The sequence below is a fragment of the Mauremys mutica genome, chromosome 2, assembly GCF_020497125.1.
Source record: "Mauremys mutica isolate MM-2020 ecotype Southern chromosome 2, ASM2049712v1, whole genome shotgun sequence".
In the NCBI taxonomy this organism is placed as follows: Eukaryota; Metazoa; Chordata; order Testudines; family Geoemydidae; genus Mauremys; species Mauremys mutica.
In genome coordinates, this window is record NC_059073.1 from 230,515,229 (window position 1) to 230,532,775 (window position 17,547).

Below are 17,547 nucleotides of genomic sequence, written 5' to 3' on the forward strand. Positions count from 1 at the left end.
TCTGCAACCCATAACCGCTGATAAACCAATTTTCCTTGCCAACTACTGATGATTTCACTCTCTTTTTAAACCGTTCATTAGGCTTCTCTCACTTTGCCACATTCTAGCTTTTCATCCTCACCGTCAGGGATCTGCTTCTCCCAATCCACATTCCAAAAACCCTCTTAATTCCTTCTCCCACTCTCTCTGTTCACGCGCTTCCATTCTACCACATACTGTTACAATTTCTTTCCCTGATGTTGTGCCAAACGGCCACTTTGTCTTCATAAAAAATGTCTGTCTTGAAATGTTCCTCTGATAATAGTGTTTCTTATACAAACCGTGCTGTCTGTCACTTTTAGATTCTAATCTCATTGCTATACGGGTCAGGTCTTCCTCTATGTTTAGTAAAGTGCTAAGCACACTATTGGTTCTCAGTATATAATAACACTGAATCCTCTCTTTTTGTTCCATTTCAGCTACAGAATTGTACCAGTGGTTCTGCTACAGACACAGTGAGTACCAGTTATATCTCCCACTCAGTTTCAAAAAAAGAAGCGTACATTTTCCAGGAAGGCTCTAGCCACTTATTAAACGGACTGTTAACTACTATGCAGAAAGCTGTTTTACACTGGCCAAAGAAGTCCACAGATAAAGCACCGAGAATATCACATTGTCAGTAACTTGCCTTACTATTATTTTCCCATTCCTCGGTTAAGACTCTGTTACGGAACTGCATGAATTGCATGGATTGCATGAAATATAGTTATACTAAAATGACAAACTCAGGCATTATACATTCTAATACAAGTCTCATATCTGGAGTAGGGTGCTGATTCAGCTTATCTGCCTTTCCATACCTTTGATGAATGCTGGTCTTATATCATTTTTCTCCCCTCACTGGGTATGCCTTACTGTTTTGACACTGTGCAGCTAATCTCCAAACAATGTGCTATTAATCAACCAAAAACACCCTTCACTGTTAAGTGTTCCTCGACTGATTTTCTTTAGCAGAAGTAGTTACTAGTTACAGAACTCCTCCTATGTTATTTTTTTCCCTTGGGTAAGGACTGCCTAACCACATAAATACTATCTGGGATGTTTATACCTGCCTGCCAGCTTGCTGCAATAATAATACGGCTGCGTGTTCTCAACTGGGTATATGATGGGTAAGGTATTAGCCAATGCCCTGCATTTTTTTAAAGTTATTACTCTTCATGTTCCTCCCCTCTCCTGAATGATTTGGCTCGGTGCCTGTTCAGTAGTAGCATCTATTTAATATTTGAAACAATGTGTATATATTGCCTCAGTAAGCCTTTCTTAACTATCCTCATCCTGTCATGTTTTCCATGCCTTGTATCAATATCTCATTTTATTTGCAAGCCTTCAGAGCCAGAGCATGGGGCAGAGGAGGGAGGGAGAGGAGAGGAAGGAGGACAAACAACATCCAGTCAAGTATCCCAGCTGTTGTGTACACACCCACTTCTCACGATGAAACAAAATGTGCATGGGCACAGGTGGGGCCCAGCCTCTTTTGCTGGAGCAGAGCCCAAGTACAGGGTCTGAAGGCAGACTTTCATTGCTGTTTGCTGTTTTTGTTGGACTCTGGCCACTGAAAACATTTGCAGGTGGCTTGGCCATATTTTGACACTTAAATATCTGTGGTTGTGATAAAAATCAGAATATTGTTACAAGATGGTTCTATGTAACCTTTGGGGCCTGCTTCTGCTCCCACTGAAGCCAAAGGAATTTTATTCAGTTGCTCTCTATAACCGTTCGTGTTCATTAAGAGGCACATTCTCTGGGGCAATTCATGTTTAAGGTAAGTACACGCTTTCATTTTGAGGGAAGGAGGGAGCAAACTTTCCTAAAGATTTACACACATATGGGCCCAAACCAAAGCCCAAGATCCAAACACATCTGGCTCTGAGGTGTTCAAAACATGCACCAGGATCTTGACCTTGATTTTTTTTAAAGGCCCAAACCAAAACCACCAAACTTTGGTCTGCTTGTAATTATGTTTCTAGTTATAGACCATCTCTGACTTTACCATCAGTTTCCTAATATTGAAACCACTGGCTGGTCTGTATTCCTCCAAGATAAGTACTGACTACAATCCTTACCATATTTAGAACTGATAAAACGAAGATAATGGAACTGACAAGATATGTTCTTTGAATAAATGCAGCAGGCCTCACAGAGAAAAGGCTAAACAAAAAGAGACAAACAACAAGAATGCTCAAGATTTTGGGAAATAGATGATATCCAGAATGCAGCAATTATCTCCTTGGACACACCAGGAAAAAACAAAACCACCTTCAATGAAGGGAGAATGGAATATTTTGGAGGTTGTGTCACAGGTCTCATTCACACAGAGAACAAAGATGCTGACAAATGTCTCTCAACACAGCATCTCTAAACACAGCCTTCAGCACTCTCATATTAATCAATCTCATGACAGAATGGTGGGAATATGGTTGCCAGAGACCAATTACCTAGAGATTTCCTCTGGAACATCCCTGGGGGGGGGGTGGTCTTTACCATCACATATTGGTGTATACAGGAGTGAGGGTAGCTGATGACCTGGCCAAAATGGGACGATCAGAAACTCAGATTGGAATGACAATGGTTAAGGATACTGCCCTCCTAACAGTATATTAGCTGAAATACATAGTCAAAAGATGAAAGATCCTCTGATTGATATCAAAGCATCTCGTAAAATAACGTGGTATCTTGAGACTGCAAATGAGGCACAATGCAGGAATGAAAATCAGTAGAGATGGGACCAAGATATATCCATTCTGCAAGATGTGTTTGGAGCAGGCTTTAACATCTGCCCATGATTTTCAAGGTAGTATTGTAAAGAAAATGAAGTTTTTTGGATTGGACTCCAAGTATCAAACTAGGGCAGTCAAGTGATTAAAAAAATTAAGCATGATTAATCGCACGATTAATCACACTGTTAAACAATAACAGAATACAATTTATTTAAATATTTGTGGATGTTTTCTACATTTTCAAATATATTGATTTCAATTACAACACAGTATACAGTGTATACTGCTTATATTTATTTTTGATTACAAGTATTTACACTGTAAAAAAACAAAAAAGAAATAGTATTTTTCAGTTCATCTAATAAAAGTACTGTAGTGCAATCTCTTTATCATGAAAGTTCAACTTACAAATTTAGAATTATGTTAAAAAAAACTGCATTCAAAAATAAAACTATGTAAAATTGTAGAGACTGCAAGTCCACTCAGTCCTACTTCTTGTTCAGCCAATCACTCAAATAAACAAGCTTGTTTACATTTGCAGGAGATAATGCTGCTCGCTTCTTGTTTACAATGTCACCTGAAAGTGAGAATAGTTGTTCTCATGGAACTGTAGAAGCCAGCTTCGCAAAATATTTACATGCCAGATGTGCTAAAGATTCATATGTCCCTTCATGCTTCAACTACCATTCCAGAGGACATGCGTCCATGCTGATGACAGGTTCTGCTCAATAACGATTCAAAGCAGTGTGTTCCAACGCATGTTTATTTTCATCATCTGAGTCACTTGCCACCAGCAGAAGGTTGATTTTCTTTTTTGGTCGTTCAGGTTCTGTAGTTTCCGCATTGGAGTCTTGCTCTTTTAAGATTTCGGAAAGCATGCTCCACGCTTCGCCCCTCTCAGATTTTGGAAGGCACTTCAGATTCTTAAACCTGGGGTGGAGTGCTGTAGCTATCTTTAGAAATCTCACATTGGTACCGTCTTTGCATTTTGTGAAATCTGCAGTGAAAGTGTTCTTAAAATGAACATATGATGGGTCATCATCCAAGACTATTAAAACTTGAAATATATGGCAGAATGTGGGTAAAGCAGAGCAGGGGACATAAAATTCTACCCCAAGGAGTTCAGTCACAAATTTAATTAACCCATTATTTTTTTTAAAGAACATCATCAGCATGGAAGCATGCCCTTTGGAATGGTGGCCAAAACATGAAGGGGCATACGATGTTTAGCATATCTGGCACGTAAATACCTTGCAGTGCTGGCTACAAAAGTGCCATGCAAATGCCTGTTCTCACTTTCTGGTGACACTGTAAATAAGGAGAGCAGCATTATTTCCTGTAAATGTAAACAAACATGTTTGTCTTAGTGATTGGCTGAACTAGAAAGTAGGACTGAGTGGACTTGTAGGCTCTAAAATTTTACATTGTTTTGTTTTTTAATTCAGTTATGTAACAAAAAAATCTACATTTGTAAGTTGCAATTTCACAACAAAGAGATTGCAGTATACAGTACTTATATGAGGTGAATTGAAAAATACTATTTCTTTTGTTTATCATTTTTACAGTGCAAATATCTAAAATAAAAACTAATATACACTTTGCATTCTGTGTTGGAATTGAAATCAATATATATGAAAATGTAGAAAAACATCCAAAATATTTAATACATTTCAATTGGTATTCTATTGTTTAACAGTGCGATTAAAACTGCGATCAACACGATTCATTTTTTTAATCACGCTTAATTTTTTGAGTTAATCACGTGGGTTAACTGCAATTAATCGACAGCCCTAATCAAAACCTTACAAAGGACTCTGCATGGGTTGCAAAATTCATTCTCAAACTTCATGCCTGATATGATTATAGCAGGAAAAAACATCAAAACAACAATAACAACTTGACAGAATGAAGATATTGGTCATCACATAAGGTCCCCCAATGCAGACACTAGCAACTGATCAGGAAACAGGTCCTTTTAACCTAAATTTCTCAAGCTGATCAAATGGAACCTGAATCCCAATTGTTGCAAACTCAAAACCTGATTGACAGGATCTTGCAAAACCACATGTAGTTCTTGGTCATTCTACTTAAATAGTTGCTTGGAAGCCAAGTGCAGTCCAATATGAAACACAATTGCTGAGCATTAAAGATTCTTTTTCAAATTGGAGTCATAATTACCCCGAGATATATTAAGGTAGAAACTGAATGGATGGCTTATTCATATTTATGTTTTGTTTCTTAAAACGGAGAGGGGGAGAGAGGGAGAGTATCCGATCTGCAAACCTTTCCCACTGAGAGGCTCATTCCCTGAAAATTTAGAGAATGGGACACCAACAAGGAGGTGTTCTCAGCTAGGGAAATACAGATAGAAGGTATTTAAATCCTACAACATCATTTGTGACCATGAGAGCTAACATTATTATATACTAAATACTGTTATGTACAATCTACTGAATATATGTGGGCACATCTACAGAGTATATTTGCCTAAAACACACACATTAACACATCTCTGCATTCATTGTAAACTCCAGAATAGTAGTAGGAGAGCTTTGTGTGGAGGACCCATGTTGGGGTTGGAATTGAAACTCTCTTCCCCATGGTGTGACTAGGGAGTGGGACTCCTCTGTAGCAGATTGCCTAAGATTTCCACCACCACAGTCGTGTTTGGGGCAAGTGGATCTATCCTGTTTGAAGACCCTCTAGCCACATCCTGCCAGCCCACAAACTGCCTTCTCCAATCCCACAGGCAGAGTCACTCAGGAGCACTGCTGTGCAGTACAAAAGAGCATGCTAAGTCCCCTTGTGGGACTCCCCAAACCCTGCAGAGTGAAAACATACGTTATGACTGCATTTGGGGCCTTGTGTGCCAGGATTTCACCCTAAATTTTACTTTTAGGAATCTGCAAGCAGATCAACAATGACTTGAACCACAACTTGGGGCAGTGACTGTCTTCATGGATGTGGACTGTGCCAAGCATATAATAGGCACTATCAAACTACAAAAGATAAACAACAATAATATCTCTCTAATGCTGTTTCATTCTCTGCCACCTCTAGTGGTTTAAAATTTTATAGCTGTTTATCCCTGTTTTTATATCTTGCACAGGTACACAGCCCTATGTTTTCAGACCTGTATGTGAAAAACTGTGCACACAATTGGCATCTACAATGTTTATATGTTTACAAATGGCTAGTCTTTTTATCTTAAGTTATGGTGACTCCGTGTGCAATTAAAGTAAATTTTGTGGATGTATTGCATATATTTTTATGCATGCAGTTCTGAAAATTTAGGCACAGACAACACAAAGTTTATGTAAACACAATAATTGTTCATGGTATGAATATAGTCAACAAAAGACCTTACAAATCACAGTTACATGGGAACAAATATTGGTCTATCATTTAAATTAGGCACCATTTCAAAAAGGTCTTCAGTGCCAAAATTCCATTTACTTTAATATTTCCTAGATTGTCTTTGCACTTTGTCTCTTGGCAGTCCTCAAATAAATACAGCGCTCAAAACAGAGAGGACCTGATCCTGCACGGTGTTGAGTGCTCCTGCCACGTGCAGAGCACCATCTTCTCCCAACTGAGTAAATGGAAAGTAAGGGCACTCAGCAGTTGGAAGGATGGTCCAGAAATATCATCTGTCTTCTTTCTTCCCAATAGAGTTTTAAGAACAGTTTTGAACTTGGAATTTAATAACATAGAAACAAAAAGAAGCAGGAAATCCATCCAAATATAACAATCTAGTATTACAGAACCAGAGACATTGGCTTTAGTATAGTGGCATGAACTGTGGCTGTTTTTCCACAAGCTGTGCATCACATCTTATAGGGGTCTCCCCTGCGTGGTGATGGGGACAACACATGTTTATGTATTACCCCTTAAGTATCCAGAGCACAACATATGGGCCAATGCCACAACCGCCAGGGAGAAAAAATAGAAACAAAGGGAACGGACATACCCGATCTGTCGGTTTGTGGAAGGTGCTTGTGTTATGACCGAGCTGGACTGTGGAGATGGCATGGCTTGTTGAATCACAACGCTGGTGTCATGGTTTGGCATCCTAGTATTCGTGAGCTGGTGGGTTCCGGGTCCTGCCATTGCTCCTCCGACTGTGTTATGCATTGAGATATTCTGTGAAAGGCAGAGAAGTAGGGGAGAGAAAATGAACATTTTATTTTGTTTCCATGCTCCGTATGCCTAAAATTAGGAATCTGGAAGTGTCAACAAAAAATGAAAAGTTGCTGGCTCCTGGCATACCTCCAGTCAATATATCTTACTCTAACAACTACAAAGAAATGAAAAATATCTATTTACTTTTACAGGACAATACAAATGGAAAATACCTGGAAGTTGACTAATCACTCTTCTGTGGTTCTGACTCATGATTTATAATGGGGATGTGTAGCATATATTCCTTTGACGGAATAAGATATATATTTTTCCTTTGAAAATTATTTTCGCGGTGAGTGCATGGCACTTTGATTTACTATGCTGCCTGTTCACCGAGAACTAGACCTGCTTAGAAGGACAAGTGAATCAAGTTTTATGGTCTTAGAGTAACAAACTGTATGTGATATTTCATGAGAAAGCCATTTCTTCTAGATGCAGTAGGTGTCCTAGAGCAATAATGTCCTAGAGCCCAGCGAGGCTGGTGAATAAAAATAACTTTATGAGGGAACTTTCTACCACCAGTCTATGGATTGTGTTGCAAGAGAACGAGCAGTAGCCTACCGCTAATAGGGGCTTACCACACTATGGAGCTTATGTAGGCTGAGTTCATTGCACACCCCAGGGGCTCCTTGTATCCCGCTATTCCACTCCCCACAATTTCTCTGTGAGCCATCCTCCCACCCTCCCATTTTTTCAAGGAATCCATGCAATCTCCCCAATATCTCCTTTGCCAGGGGTTGTGTGTGCCCCCATTGCCACCTCCCCCCCATGCCAGGGGCTCTGTATAGCTCCTCTTCCCCCATTTCAAGGCCCCCTCCATTCTCCCCCCAATAGCAGGGGGGTTGTGTACACCCCTACTCCCCCCCTTCCCCTCTTTCACCTATATCAGAGTTCCCCAATCTTCCCCTATCAGGGGGTCTGTGGGCCCCTATTCCCTCCTCCCCCAATAGCAAGGTTTCCCAATCTCCCCCCATGGCAGGGGGTCTGGGTGAACTCTTATTATTCTCTTCTCTCCATTTCACTCTTCTCCCCCATTCCGCCCTCCCATATAATAGGGACCCCCATATCGTCCACAGATCAGGGACTATGGGCACCCCATATCCCTCCATTTCCCGCCCTCGCCCCATCAACAATTCTTCTTCTTGCTGTCTGGGAGATAAGTTATTCAGGTGTCAACATGTTAAATTGCAGAGGTGCTTGAAGCTGTGGCTGTGCTAATCAAATAGCAGGGACTTCATAAGTATGTCTACACTAAATTAGCAAAAAAAATGAGGAGTCCTTGTGGCACTATAGAGACTAACAAATTTATTTGGCCATAAGCTTTTGAGGGTGGGTTCTAGTCCCGGAAAGCTTATGCCCAAATAAATTTGGTAGTCTCTGAGGTGCCTCAAGGACTCGTTTTTTTTTTTGCTGATACAGACTAACACGGCTACCACTGAAACCTGTCACCACTACACTGAATTAGATACCTGTAGCTGGCCCATGCTAGCTGACTTGGGCTTGCCAGGCTAGAGTGAAGGGGCTGTTTAATTGCGGTGTAGACGTTTGGGCTCAGGCTGGAGCCCAGGCTCTTGGACCCTGCAAGGTGAGAGGGTCCCAGAGCTCATGCTGCAACCTGAGCCCGAATGTCTATGCTGCAATTAACCTGCCCCTTAGCCCGAGCCCTGCAATCCCTAGTCAGCTAGCACAGGCCAGCTGAGGGTATCTAGTTGCAGTATAGACATACCCCATGTGTCCAACATTTCCCCCGTTTCAGTTTTCCAATTTGCCCCAAAATGTCCATTGATACCTAGAACATACCCTAAAAATTTTGGAATTGATTGGATGTGGCATTCAAAAGTTATCACATAACAAACAAACCAACGCTGTTGAGCGTAAGGTTTCTGGAGGCTCAGCCAACTAATGCATGTGTGTGTGCATCATTCGATAAGAGGCATGAAAATAAATCCCCTTATTACCTTTCTCTCCCACCTAGAATCAAATAGTACCATATATCTTCTATGATGACTACAATACTCAGGATTCAAAAGTAAAGCTAGGTTTCTAGCACAATTCTCGCTTTGAGCCAGTTTTGGTAGTGGAACTACATTAAACTAAAATACTAAATAATAATAATAATAATAATATGCTACTATCCAGCTTGTTGTGAGATCATGTCAAGCCATACTGAGCAAGTAGCAGTACTAGAAGGGAAAGAGGACTGGAATGTTGGAAATTAAGGTGTAACAGAGACAGCAAGGTAAGCAAAGTAAAAACACAAAAACACCTGGTAACACCAGACATAGCTAGTGAGGAGCAAGAAAACAGCTTTACTGGGATCTCTGGAGGAAGGTTTTTGGAAGCTGCTTTGACAGGAAAGGCAACAAAGAGTTTATGATGGTCAGAGGTGATGGCGATGTCACTGATAGTTTGCTAGTTACAAAAAAAACCTAGCCAGGAGAAAGTAAATCCCGGTGCTTATGCTGTGCTTCAAAGTCCTTTTGCAGACAGAGGGGTTTCCTGCATGGCCCATGAAGTGAATAAGGTAACACGTGGTATTTTTGGTGTTGTATCTATCACTCTCCACCTTGCCCAGATTTCCAAACCGTGACTGCACAATTTGACAGGAATCCAGAGAGACACCGGGCCACCTGGCCTGAATTCTAAACTGTGTTCATTTCAGGCCTGATCCCAAACCCACTGAAGTAAATGGAAAGACACACATTCACTTATTAGGCTTCTGATCAAGACCACAGCCAAATGGATTTCTTGTGTCCGTGCAGTGAAACCCTAACTATCAGCAATGAATAACTGTAAATGTCAATAATAAAATAAAATAATAATAATACAAGCAAAATATTCTATTAATATCAATGACCAGACAAGTTAGAGATATAAGATGCACATCTATAACTTGTTTAATCTTTCCTCCTAAACCCCAACCATCCAGCCCTCTTTATTTGTTGCTCTTCACTGAAATATCTCCAGTTTGCCAATAATATTCTGGTAATAATTCACCATGTTCAATATAGCACTAAGCACTGCCTAGGAACCAACCAACACTGGGGCTCCATTGTGCTAGGTTCTGTACAAATACATAGTATCTCAGACCCAGTGTGCAGAGAGCTGAAAGATATTCCAGGAGTGGCGGCACAGGACTGTTCCTTTCCCGCCAAAGGCATCATGTCTCTCTACACATAGTCCAAAACATTGACCTTTTTTGTTGCCATATCATACTGCAAAATCACATCAAATGTTCTGTCTGCCGTCATGACTAAGTCTCTTTCAGCATTACCAGCTCCCAGGATTTCTCCGTGGCTTCGGTTTTCACCAATAAATAGTATTTGCTTGAATTTTTTTATCTGAATTTCAATTAACTTTCTGCCAATGTTTCTAATTTATCCAGGTCCCTCTGCTTTATTTCAGTCCTCGTTAGTGCAACTCCATCCAATTTAGTATCATCTGCAAGTTTTACTAACATGCCATTTATTTGCTGTTTTAGATCATTAGAATGTTACATAAGACCAGACCTAACACAGATCCCTCTTCTCTTTGTGGAATTTGACAAATATTTTGCTCAGTGTAGAGAGCTCTAGTGCTTTACAGAGCAGGAAGGAGGTGTGGCATTCCTACCCTATGGATCTAAGTAGGAGCCACAGAGAAAATAAACATAATCCACACAGTATGAGGCCCCTCTGCCATGCCACACAGCCTCTTCTTGTCACTGGCAGCATGACTCCTCTCCTTGCACATACTTCTTGTCCAGAAGGGGCTACTTGCATGAAGCAGCAGCATACATTCCCACACAGATCTCTGAGGTTCAGACAACCTCTGCTCACTAGACTGCTGCCACTGACCTGTGAGGGGGTCTGCTCCCCACAAGTGCTGCTAGTGGTCTGGTGAGGTTGTCACAGGCGACCTTCTGTTTTGGCACCCCCAGTTGACAGCCACTCTGGCCCTGAAGTGATCTGTCCCCTTCTGTGACTCGGGCCTCCAGTTGGCCACAAGTTGTGTCCAACCCTTCTGGAGTATGTAGAGCCCAACAAATGCTAGTTCCATTGCCCAGTAGCGGGTTCAGGCTTCACCTGGTCAAAGTCCCAGAGTCAGGACTCTCTGGGATATGGGGTCTCTGTAGTCCTGAGTCTCTAGTATCAGGGATAGCCTTTTCACCTCCAGCCCCAGCACAGGGTGGTCAGGAGAACTCAGGCCCATCCTCTCTTCTGGTTTCCAATCCAGGGCCCAGTGATAGGCGCCTGAGTCCTGCCCCCTGGGGTGATATGCAACCGCCTCCCTGAATCACTTCCTACCAGCCTCCCCACACAAGAGGGAAAAGCAAACACGTGTAAACAAAATAAATCAAAGAAGAAGTCTCCATCCTTGCAAATGCCCAAGATCTTTTTCCCTCAACAGGTCGAGTAAACCCTCAAGAGGCTAGGGCCCTGGCAGCTGGGCCATCCACAGTGCTCCTTTTACAGAGCTTCTTACCTCCACCAGCTGCCCACAAGTGAACTCCTTTTAAGCTTCTCCTCCAGATGCATATGCACTGCAGGTGTGGCAGGGCAGAGTTGCTTGGACTCAGAGCAGGGGGGAGAGCAGTGGAGATGCTTTCTCTTCCATGCTTCTACCCCACTTTTGCCCATTCCACTCATGTAGGGCATTGGGATGTATATTTTGGGAACCCATAATATGCAAAGGAAAACAGGCCAACAAGCCAAAGAGTACTTAATCACACACGGGAAAAAGATATGTCCTGTAATGAGCTCCACACATGCAGACTCTTGTGCCTGTGCAGATCCCTGTTGACTTCACTTCTGTTCTGCGTAGGCGGAGCTCACTGCAGGACTGGGGTCAGAGTTTCCGTTCCTTTGTTCAATGTTTTCATTTTCTTCTACTTGTCTCACGCTCTCCCTGAGATACTGATGGTTTGAGTTACAATGTGTATGACAAGCCTTGATTGCACACTAGCTATTATAACTGTAATTGTTAGCCTACATGCATAAACCAGTAATGCAGTCTGAAAATTATAATTATTTAAAATAAACATCTCGTATTGCCAGTGGGGTGTCAAAGATAGGCAAAAAGCATGAGGGATGAAAAACTAAAATACCTGCTGGAACATCCAATGAATTAATCCCTGCAAGTAATGCAAGTGCTGTCATCAGGTGTGATCTGTACCGAGGTACCAACCCACAAAAAAGAAAGCCTGAGATTTCCCAATGTAAGTCATGCCAAGTTTAACGTTTCATTTACAAGTAGAGAGTTTTGCAACCTAAGAATTATTTGCATCTGTATGATGGTTATGAATTTACAGAGCAGTCAAAATGTGTTTGCATCAATGCTGAGCCCTGAACCAGATCCAAAATAGATCTGAACTCCTCCAAAATATTTTTAATAGCTTCATTTAAATGCAGACACTATTTCAAGGGATTGCAGGCCCTTATAGCAAGGGAAAAAATTCTAACAGCAGCAGCAAGTAAAGCAGAGAAACCCCAAACTAATGATTATATCCTTATTTGGTTGTGTGGGTCTCCAGTTATATTTTCTTTTAAGAAACTCTGCATGCTTTTCAGCCAGGATGGCCAGAGGATCATGCCTGTATCACTGCCACCACATCTCTGAGAGAAGACAGCTGAGTGGATGAGATTCCCTTCAGAAGCCATTGGCCCTAGAGCTGGATGGAAAAGTGTATTCCTGTCCTGTGAAAACTTTCAAGATTTCAAAAAATCTTCCCATTTCACATTGGGATGAAATTGAGACCTTTGATGACGTTTTTTGACAAAAAAACAGAGAGACCACCCAGCACAGCTAATAGCCTGGTGGCTAAGGCACTCACCTGAGATGTGGGAGACCTAACAAATGGCTATTGGCTGTTCTGGTCCTTCTCTCACACCAATAATTCCATCCTTGTCCTAAGAAATCTTTCCCTATGAAAAACTGGTCAAAAATTTCCCAACCAGCTCTAATTGGCACTATTCCAGACCATCCAGTAGAGGACATTTTTGAGCTATGTTATTATTAATCATTTTATTATACATGTGTGTTCCCAACGGGAACGGGACCTGTTGACCTAGGTACTGGAGAGACATAGAAAAAGGCAGTCTCTGTCCTGAAGAGCTACATGAGGATTTATTTTCTCCAGGGGTTAAATACAGTTCCTCAGCCAAAGTTCCCAGTCACGTCTCAAGAAAGAGGAGAGAGACTAGGACTGGGAACAGAAAAAACTAGGTCTCTCTTCTTCCCTGGGTAACAGTGCAAAGCCTCTACAGTAGGCCCCTGGGCCAGGTGTGCTCCATTATATATTTAACATTATTTAGCCTTTAAGTACATTGTCTGATCTATAGATTATATATAAACTTGATGCACAAAGAGACGTATAAACATAACTTCCTTGAAAGCTAATAGGAATTCCCTGTCCCCTACAAGAGGATGATAGACCACTGAGTCAGACTGATTTGGGGCTAAATACAGTGTTCTCCCTTTCTTATGTTCCCAAGAGACATTCCCCAAGTCCTCAGGAGACATTTTTCTCCCATGTTCAATGGCTTGTCTGATAACTCTTTTCTTCTAGAGGCAGAAGTCTCTAGGGGTCTCTCTTCCATGGTCTAGTGGACAGGTGCACATATCACATTCCAAACACCACTACTGGACATCCTAGTGGTAGTTAAAGCAGAGAAACAAGCAATTCAACAGTCACAGGAGATAAACTACCCTTTCCATTCTTAATAGTAACTCCTCTGGTGAGACTGCCAATAGGCAGCCAACTGATATCATTTGCAATAAGGATACCCATCCATTAGCATGCAGAACACAGAACATGGATTCATTCTTTATTGGCTACTAAGCGCCCATTAAATGACATTGATTTTCATTCATTGCTCACTACCTCTGGACTTGGAGTTTGGACCACAGACTTGCTCTGTGTCCACTTACTATTCCCAGGAGCTATCAAGTCTTCAAGACATGTTTTAGTAAGTATAGCACATACCAGCTTACACAAATGGGCAACAAATCATGTAGGAGTTTCTTGTTTAAAATGAGCTTTTCTGCAGTGGTTGAAGAGTCACTCTTTGGTAAAGACGACTCCCACCTATAACCTAGATCAACTGCATACAACATATGGGTATTTTGCAAAATATTTTATAATCATTAAAGTCAATAGGTGTTTTGTCATTAACATTAATGGAAGCAGAATCTGGCTCATTGCAACTTTGTATGTTTCTGCAATAAATGTATCATGTACATATATATATTTTTTCAAAACAGAAAATATTAAGTTATTAAGGTTGCTAAGTGTAACTCAAGTGAAAATGTATCATTGAGCATATCCATTAATACAATAAATTAAAAAACCATTAAGAATTATGGAAATCACAAGCTAAAATAAGGTTACATAGACAATTCTGATATCAACCTTAATGCCCACACATACCATTAAGGAGAAATATTCTAAGTCGTCACCCTCCCCCAAACAGTCTTAACTCTCTAAAAATATTCTTCTAACCTACTTTACACACAGAAATTTTCAATTTCATTAACTTATTGAGATTAAATGAGAGCATTATATGTGCTTTCCTCAAAATAAGCCTTACAATGGAGTTCTCAACACAACCTTAACTGCGCGTGCGCGCACACACACACACACACACACAGATACTTCTGCATGAAGAAATGGATTAGAACTCAGGAACCACTATCGCTGAATGACAGGTTTCAGAGTAGCAGCCGTGTTAGTCTGTATCCACAAAAAGAACAGGAGAACTTGTGGCACCTCAGAGACTAACAAATTTATTTCAGCATAAGCTTTCGTGGGCTACAGCCCACTTCTTCGGATGCATAGAATGGAACACACAGACAGGAGATATTTATACATACAGAGAACGTGAAAAGGTGGAAGTACGCATACCAACAGGAAGAGTCTAATCAATTGAGATGAGCTATCATCAGCAGGAGAAAAAAAAACTTTTGAAGTGAATGAGACCTGCTTAGAATACAACTAAGGATCTCTCTCTCTCAGAAACTTGGAGGCCACTGTCAAATAAAATTATAGAGCAACTACGGTAATTTAATAGCAACATATTTCACCAGAGTGCTTATAGCCATATGTAACCAGAGATCAAAATCACTAACTCTATGTTAATTCTCTCTCTCTCTCTCTCTCTCTCTCTCTCTCTCTCTGGACTGGGAAGGAAAGTCTTTTAAAATCCAGATACCAAATCTCCTCACTACAATTGCCTGGTGATAAAATTGATATTTTAGTTCCTCATTGTTTAAATCAATTCTGATAAAGACAAAGAATACAGCTGCATTGTCTGCTCCCAAAACCCATTCACTGAACTACCATAAACAATGGGGCCAAATTTTGTACCACTGTGTATGAGCTCGTACACTCTGAACAACCCCAACAGAGGAACTGGCACAAAAAACTGACTGCAATAAAGCAAGAATTCTTTTGCTAATGCTATGGAAAGGAGACAGGGAAAAAGTCAATTTAAAGTTTATAGGAAATAAGAAAAGAATGGGCATGCAGGAAACAGGGTAGAGGTTAGTAGATGAAGAGTGTAATAAAATACATTTTCAAACTATAACATCTGTACAGCTTGTATGGGAAAAGGCACTAAAAAGGTGAAAAGGACATTAAGCACATAGCAAAGAACTTTTCAAAAATGCTGTGTAGTAACATTAAGCATAGGAAGAGAGCACTAGGAATATCCTATTGCAGACTGCTCAAGTCCATTTAATTCCCTTCTTTCGTGCAAGGTATGAAGTCATTAAAAAGGTCGACACATAAAAGTACCAAAGTGATGCTAAAGGATCTATTTCTCACACGTTTCAAAGAGAATGAAATACTTACTAAACAGCCAGAATATAAAAGTGACACTCTTTTAAAGCTGCTAGTGACACATCACAGAACTTAGGAGAAATGTTGTGGGGGGAGCTGGTATTTTCTCCCCAAATACACATCACAGCTAGCTGCACAACTGCTTGAAGATTCAATGACCAGGAGCATTAAGTGTATTCCTGCGTTCTTGAACTTCTGGCAAGACTGTTCAGTGGCATGTTACAAATGTGATTTTATGAAGGGGGGGAAATGTTACAAAATACGCTGTATTCTCAAGAACCACAAGTAATAAATAGATATACCAGTGGCGGATGGGAACCAATCCTACTCTCACTGAAGTCATCAGGCCTTGAAGCTATGCTTATCTATCTTTGTAGGCATTCATAGTACACCCATGATCAAAGTATCTGGACACTATGTTACTAGGGGTAACATTTTCAAAAGCACCTAAGTTACGTAGTAGGCTAAGAAGCCTAAGTCTAACTGAAAGTCAATGGCCTCAGGAGCCTAAGTGACTAAATATTTTGAAAAATGGGAGGCTAAGTCACTCAAGCAATTTTGAAATTCAGAGGCTGTCACTCAAGCAATTTTGAAAATTGTACCCTAGGTATCCATCACAGAACCTGTGGGGAAACTCCCTTTTCATTTAAAGGGGTGGGGGGAAAGTTAAGTTCAACAATTTTAGAAAAGAGACCCTGAGAGCTACCTTTGAGATACTGGTTTATCTGGACGTGTTACGAATAAGGAACTCTTTTTCAAATTCTTCCTTTTATCCGTATTATTGTATACACGTACCTGTAACAGATGTTATACACAGGGTTACAGAGTATGTTCTACGAGATGTTATAATACTGAATTTATCTTTCTAAATGTAAAAACTAAAGCCTGATCCTACTCTACTGAAGTCAACAGGTGTAATTCTGTGCTGCATCTCTAAAGTCTTGTCTTCACTGAAAAATTTAGCTAGCGTTACTACACTTCAGCTATTCCACACGCCAGCCTAGCCTAGCTTGAGTGAGAATGACCGCATTGCAAAGCAATACTCCAGTGACACCGTGTGATTTGATGAGCAGCCCAGTGTAACTGGGTTAGCAGCTGATAAGATGTTGTAACTCTAGCTGCTGCATCTCCCCTGCATTACCAGCTGGAGTGTCAGCAGCACTTGAGCTTCAACCCATGCCTCTGATTGGCCTGCTAAAAGGCACCACCTAACTCAAGCTAGAGATTTGTATGTGGGGAGGAAAGTTGGGTTAAGGGAAAACTCAAGCTATAGCTCATAAAGACAAGTTCTCAGAAGCATGGTACAGACCTCTTAGCCCAGGGGGAGAAGGGGAGAAGGCTAAGTCACCTTTGTGCCCTTCCAATCCCGGACTGCTCTAGGGAGCTGGAGATGCTGCCACCATAATTTAAGACAGTGCTAGTGGCCTAGTTACATTATGGAAAGCTCCTTCACCCTGTCCTATGGGATACAGGGCAGCTTGGAACCACCATAGTTCTGAATACTGTAGCACATCCCCAACTTGCTTCTCTTAAACCCTCCTCCCCCCCACTCGGTCCTGCCTCCCACACACCCTCTACGCCAGGGCTCAGGAAGGCCTCCTCTCAGGCGGCAGCCTTACAGCTCTCTCCCCAGTGACGTGCTGGAGGAATCCTCACCCAGCAGCAGCAGGGGCTTTCAGAGCCCCTTTATGCTGCTCTAGCCCTTTGACACAGCACAAAGGGGCCAGAATGGGGATGGGGATCTCACCCAAATGCAATTGTTCCATTGATTTCAATGGGACAGGTGCAGGC

General features: G+C 41.3%; 1 protein-coding gene and 1 long non-coding RNA gene across 8 annotated transcripts in view; one reads left to right on the top strand and one right to left on the bottom strand.

Moving 5' to 3' along the window:
• CREB5 (cAMP responsive element binding protein 5) overlaps positions 1-17,547 on the bottom strand; it is a 385,684-nt gene that overhangs the window by 230,269 nt on the left and 137,868 nt on the right. For all 7 annotated transcript variants that reach the window (XM_045007370.1, XM_045007374.1, XM_045007375.1 and 4 more), the window contains one exon: positions 6,727-6,899. In XM_045007370.1, coding sequence (XP_044863305.1) covers positions 6,727-6,899 — 173 coding nt within the window. The remainder of the gene's footprint in view (positions 1-6,726; positions 6,900-17,547) is intronic.
• Positions 1-17,547, top strand: part of LOC123364882 — a 66,548-nt gene that overhangs the window by 6,213 nt on the left and 42,788 nt on the right. The window contains exon 2 of the long non-coding RNA XR_006577322.1: positions 459-494. This is a non-coding gene — a long non-coding RNA (uncharacterized LOC123364882). The remainder of the gene's footprint in view (positions 1-458; positions 495-17,547) is intronic.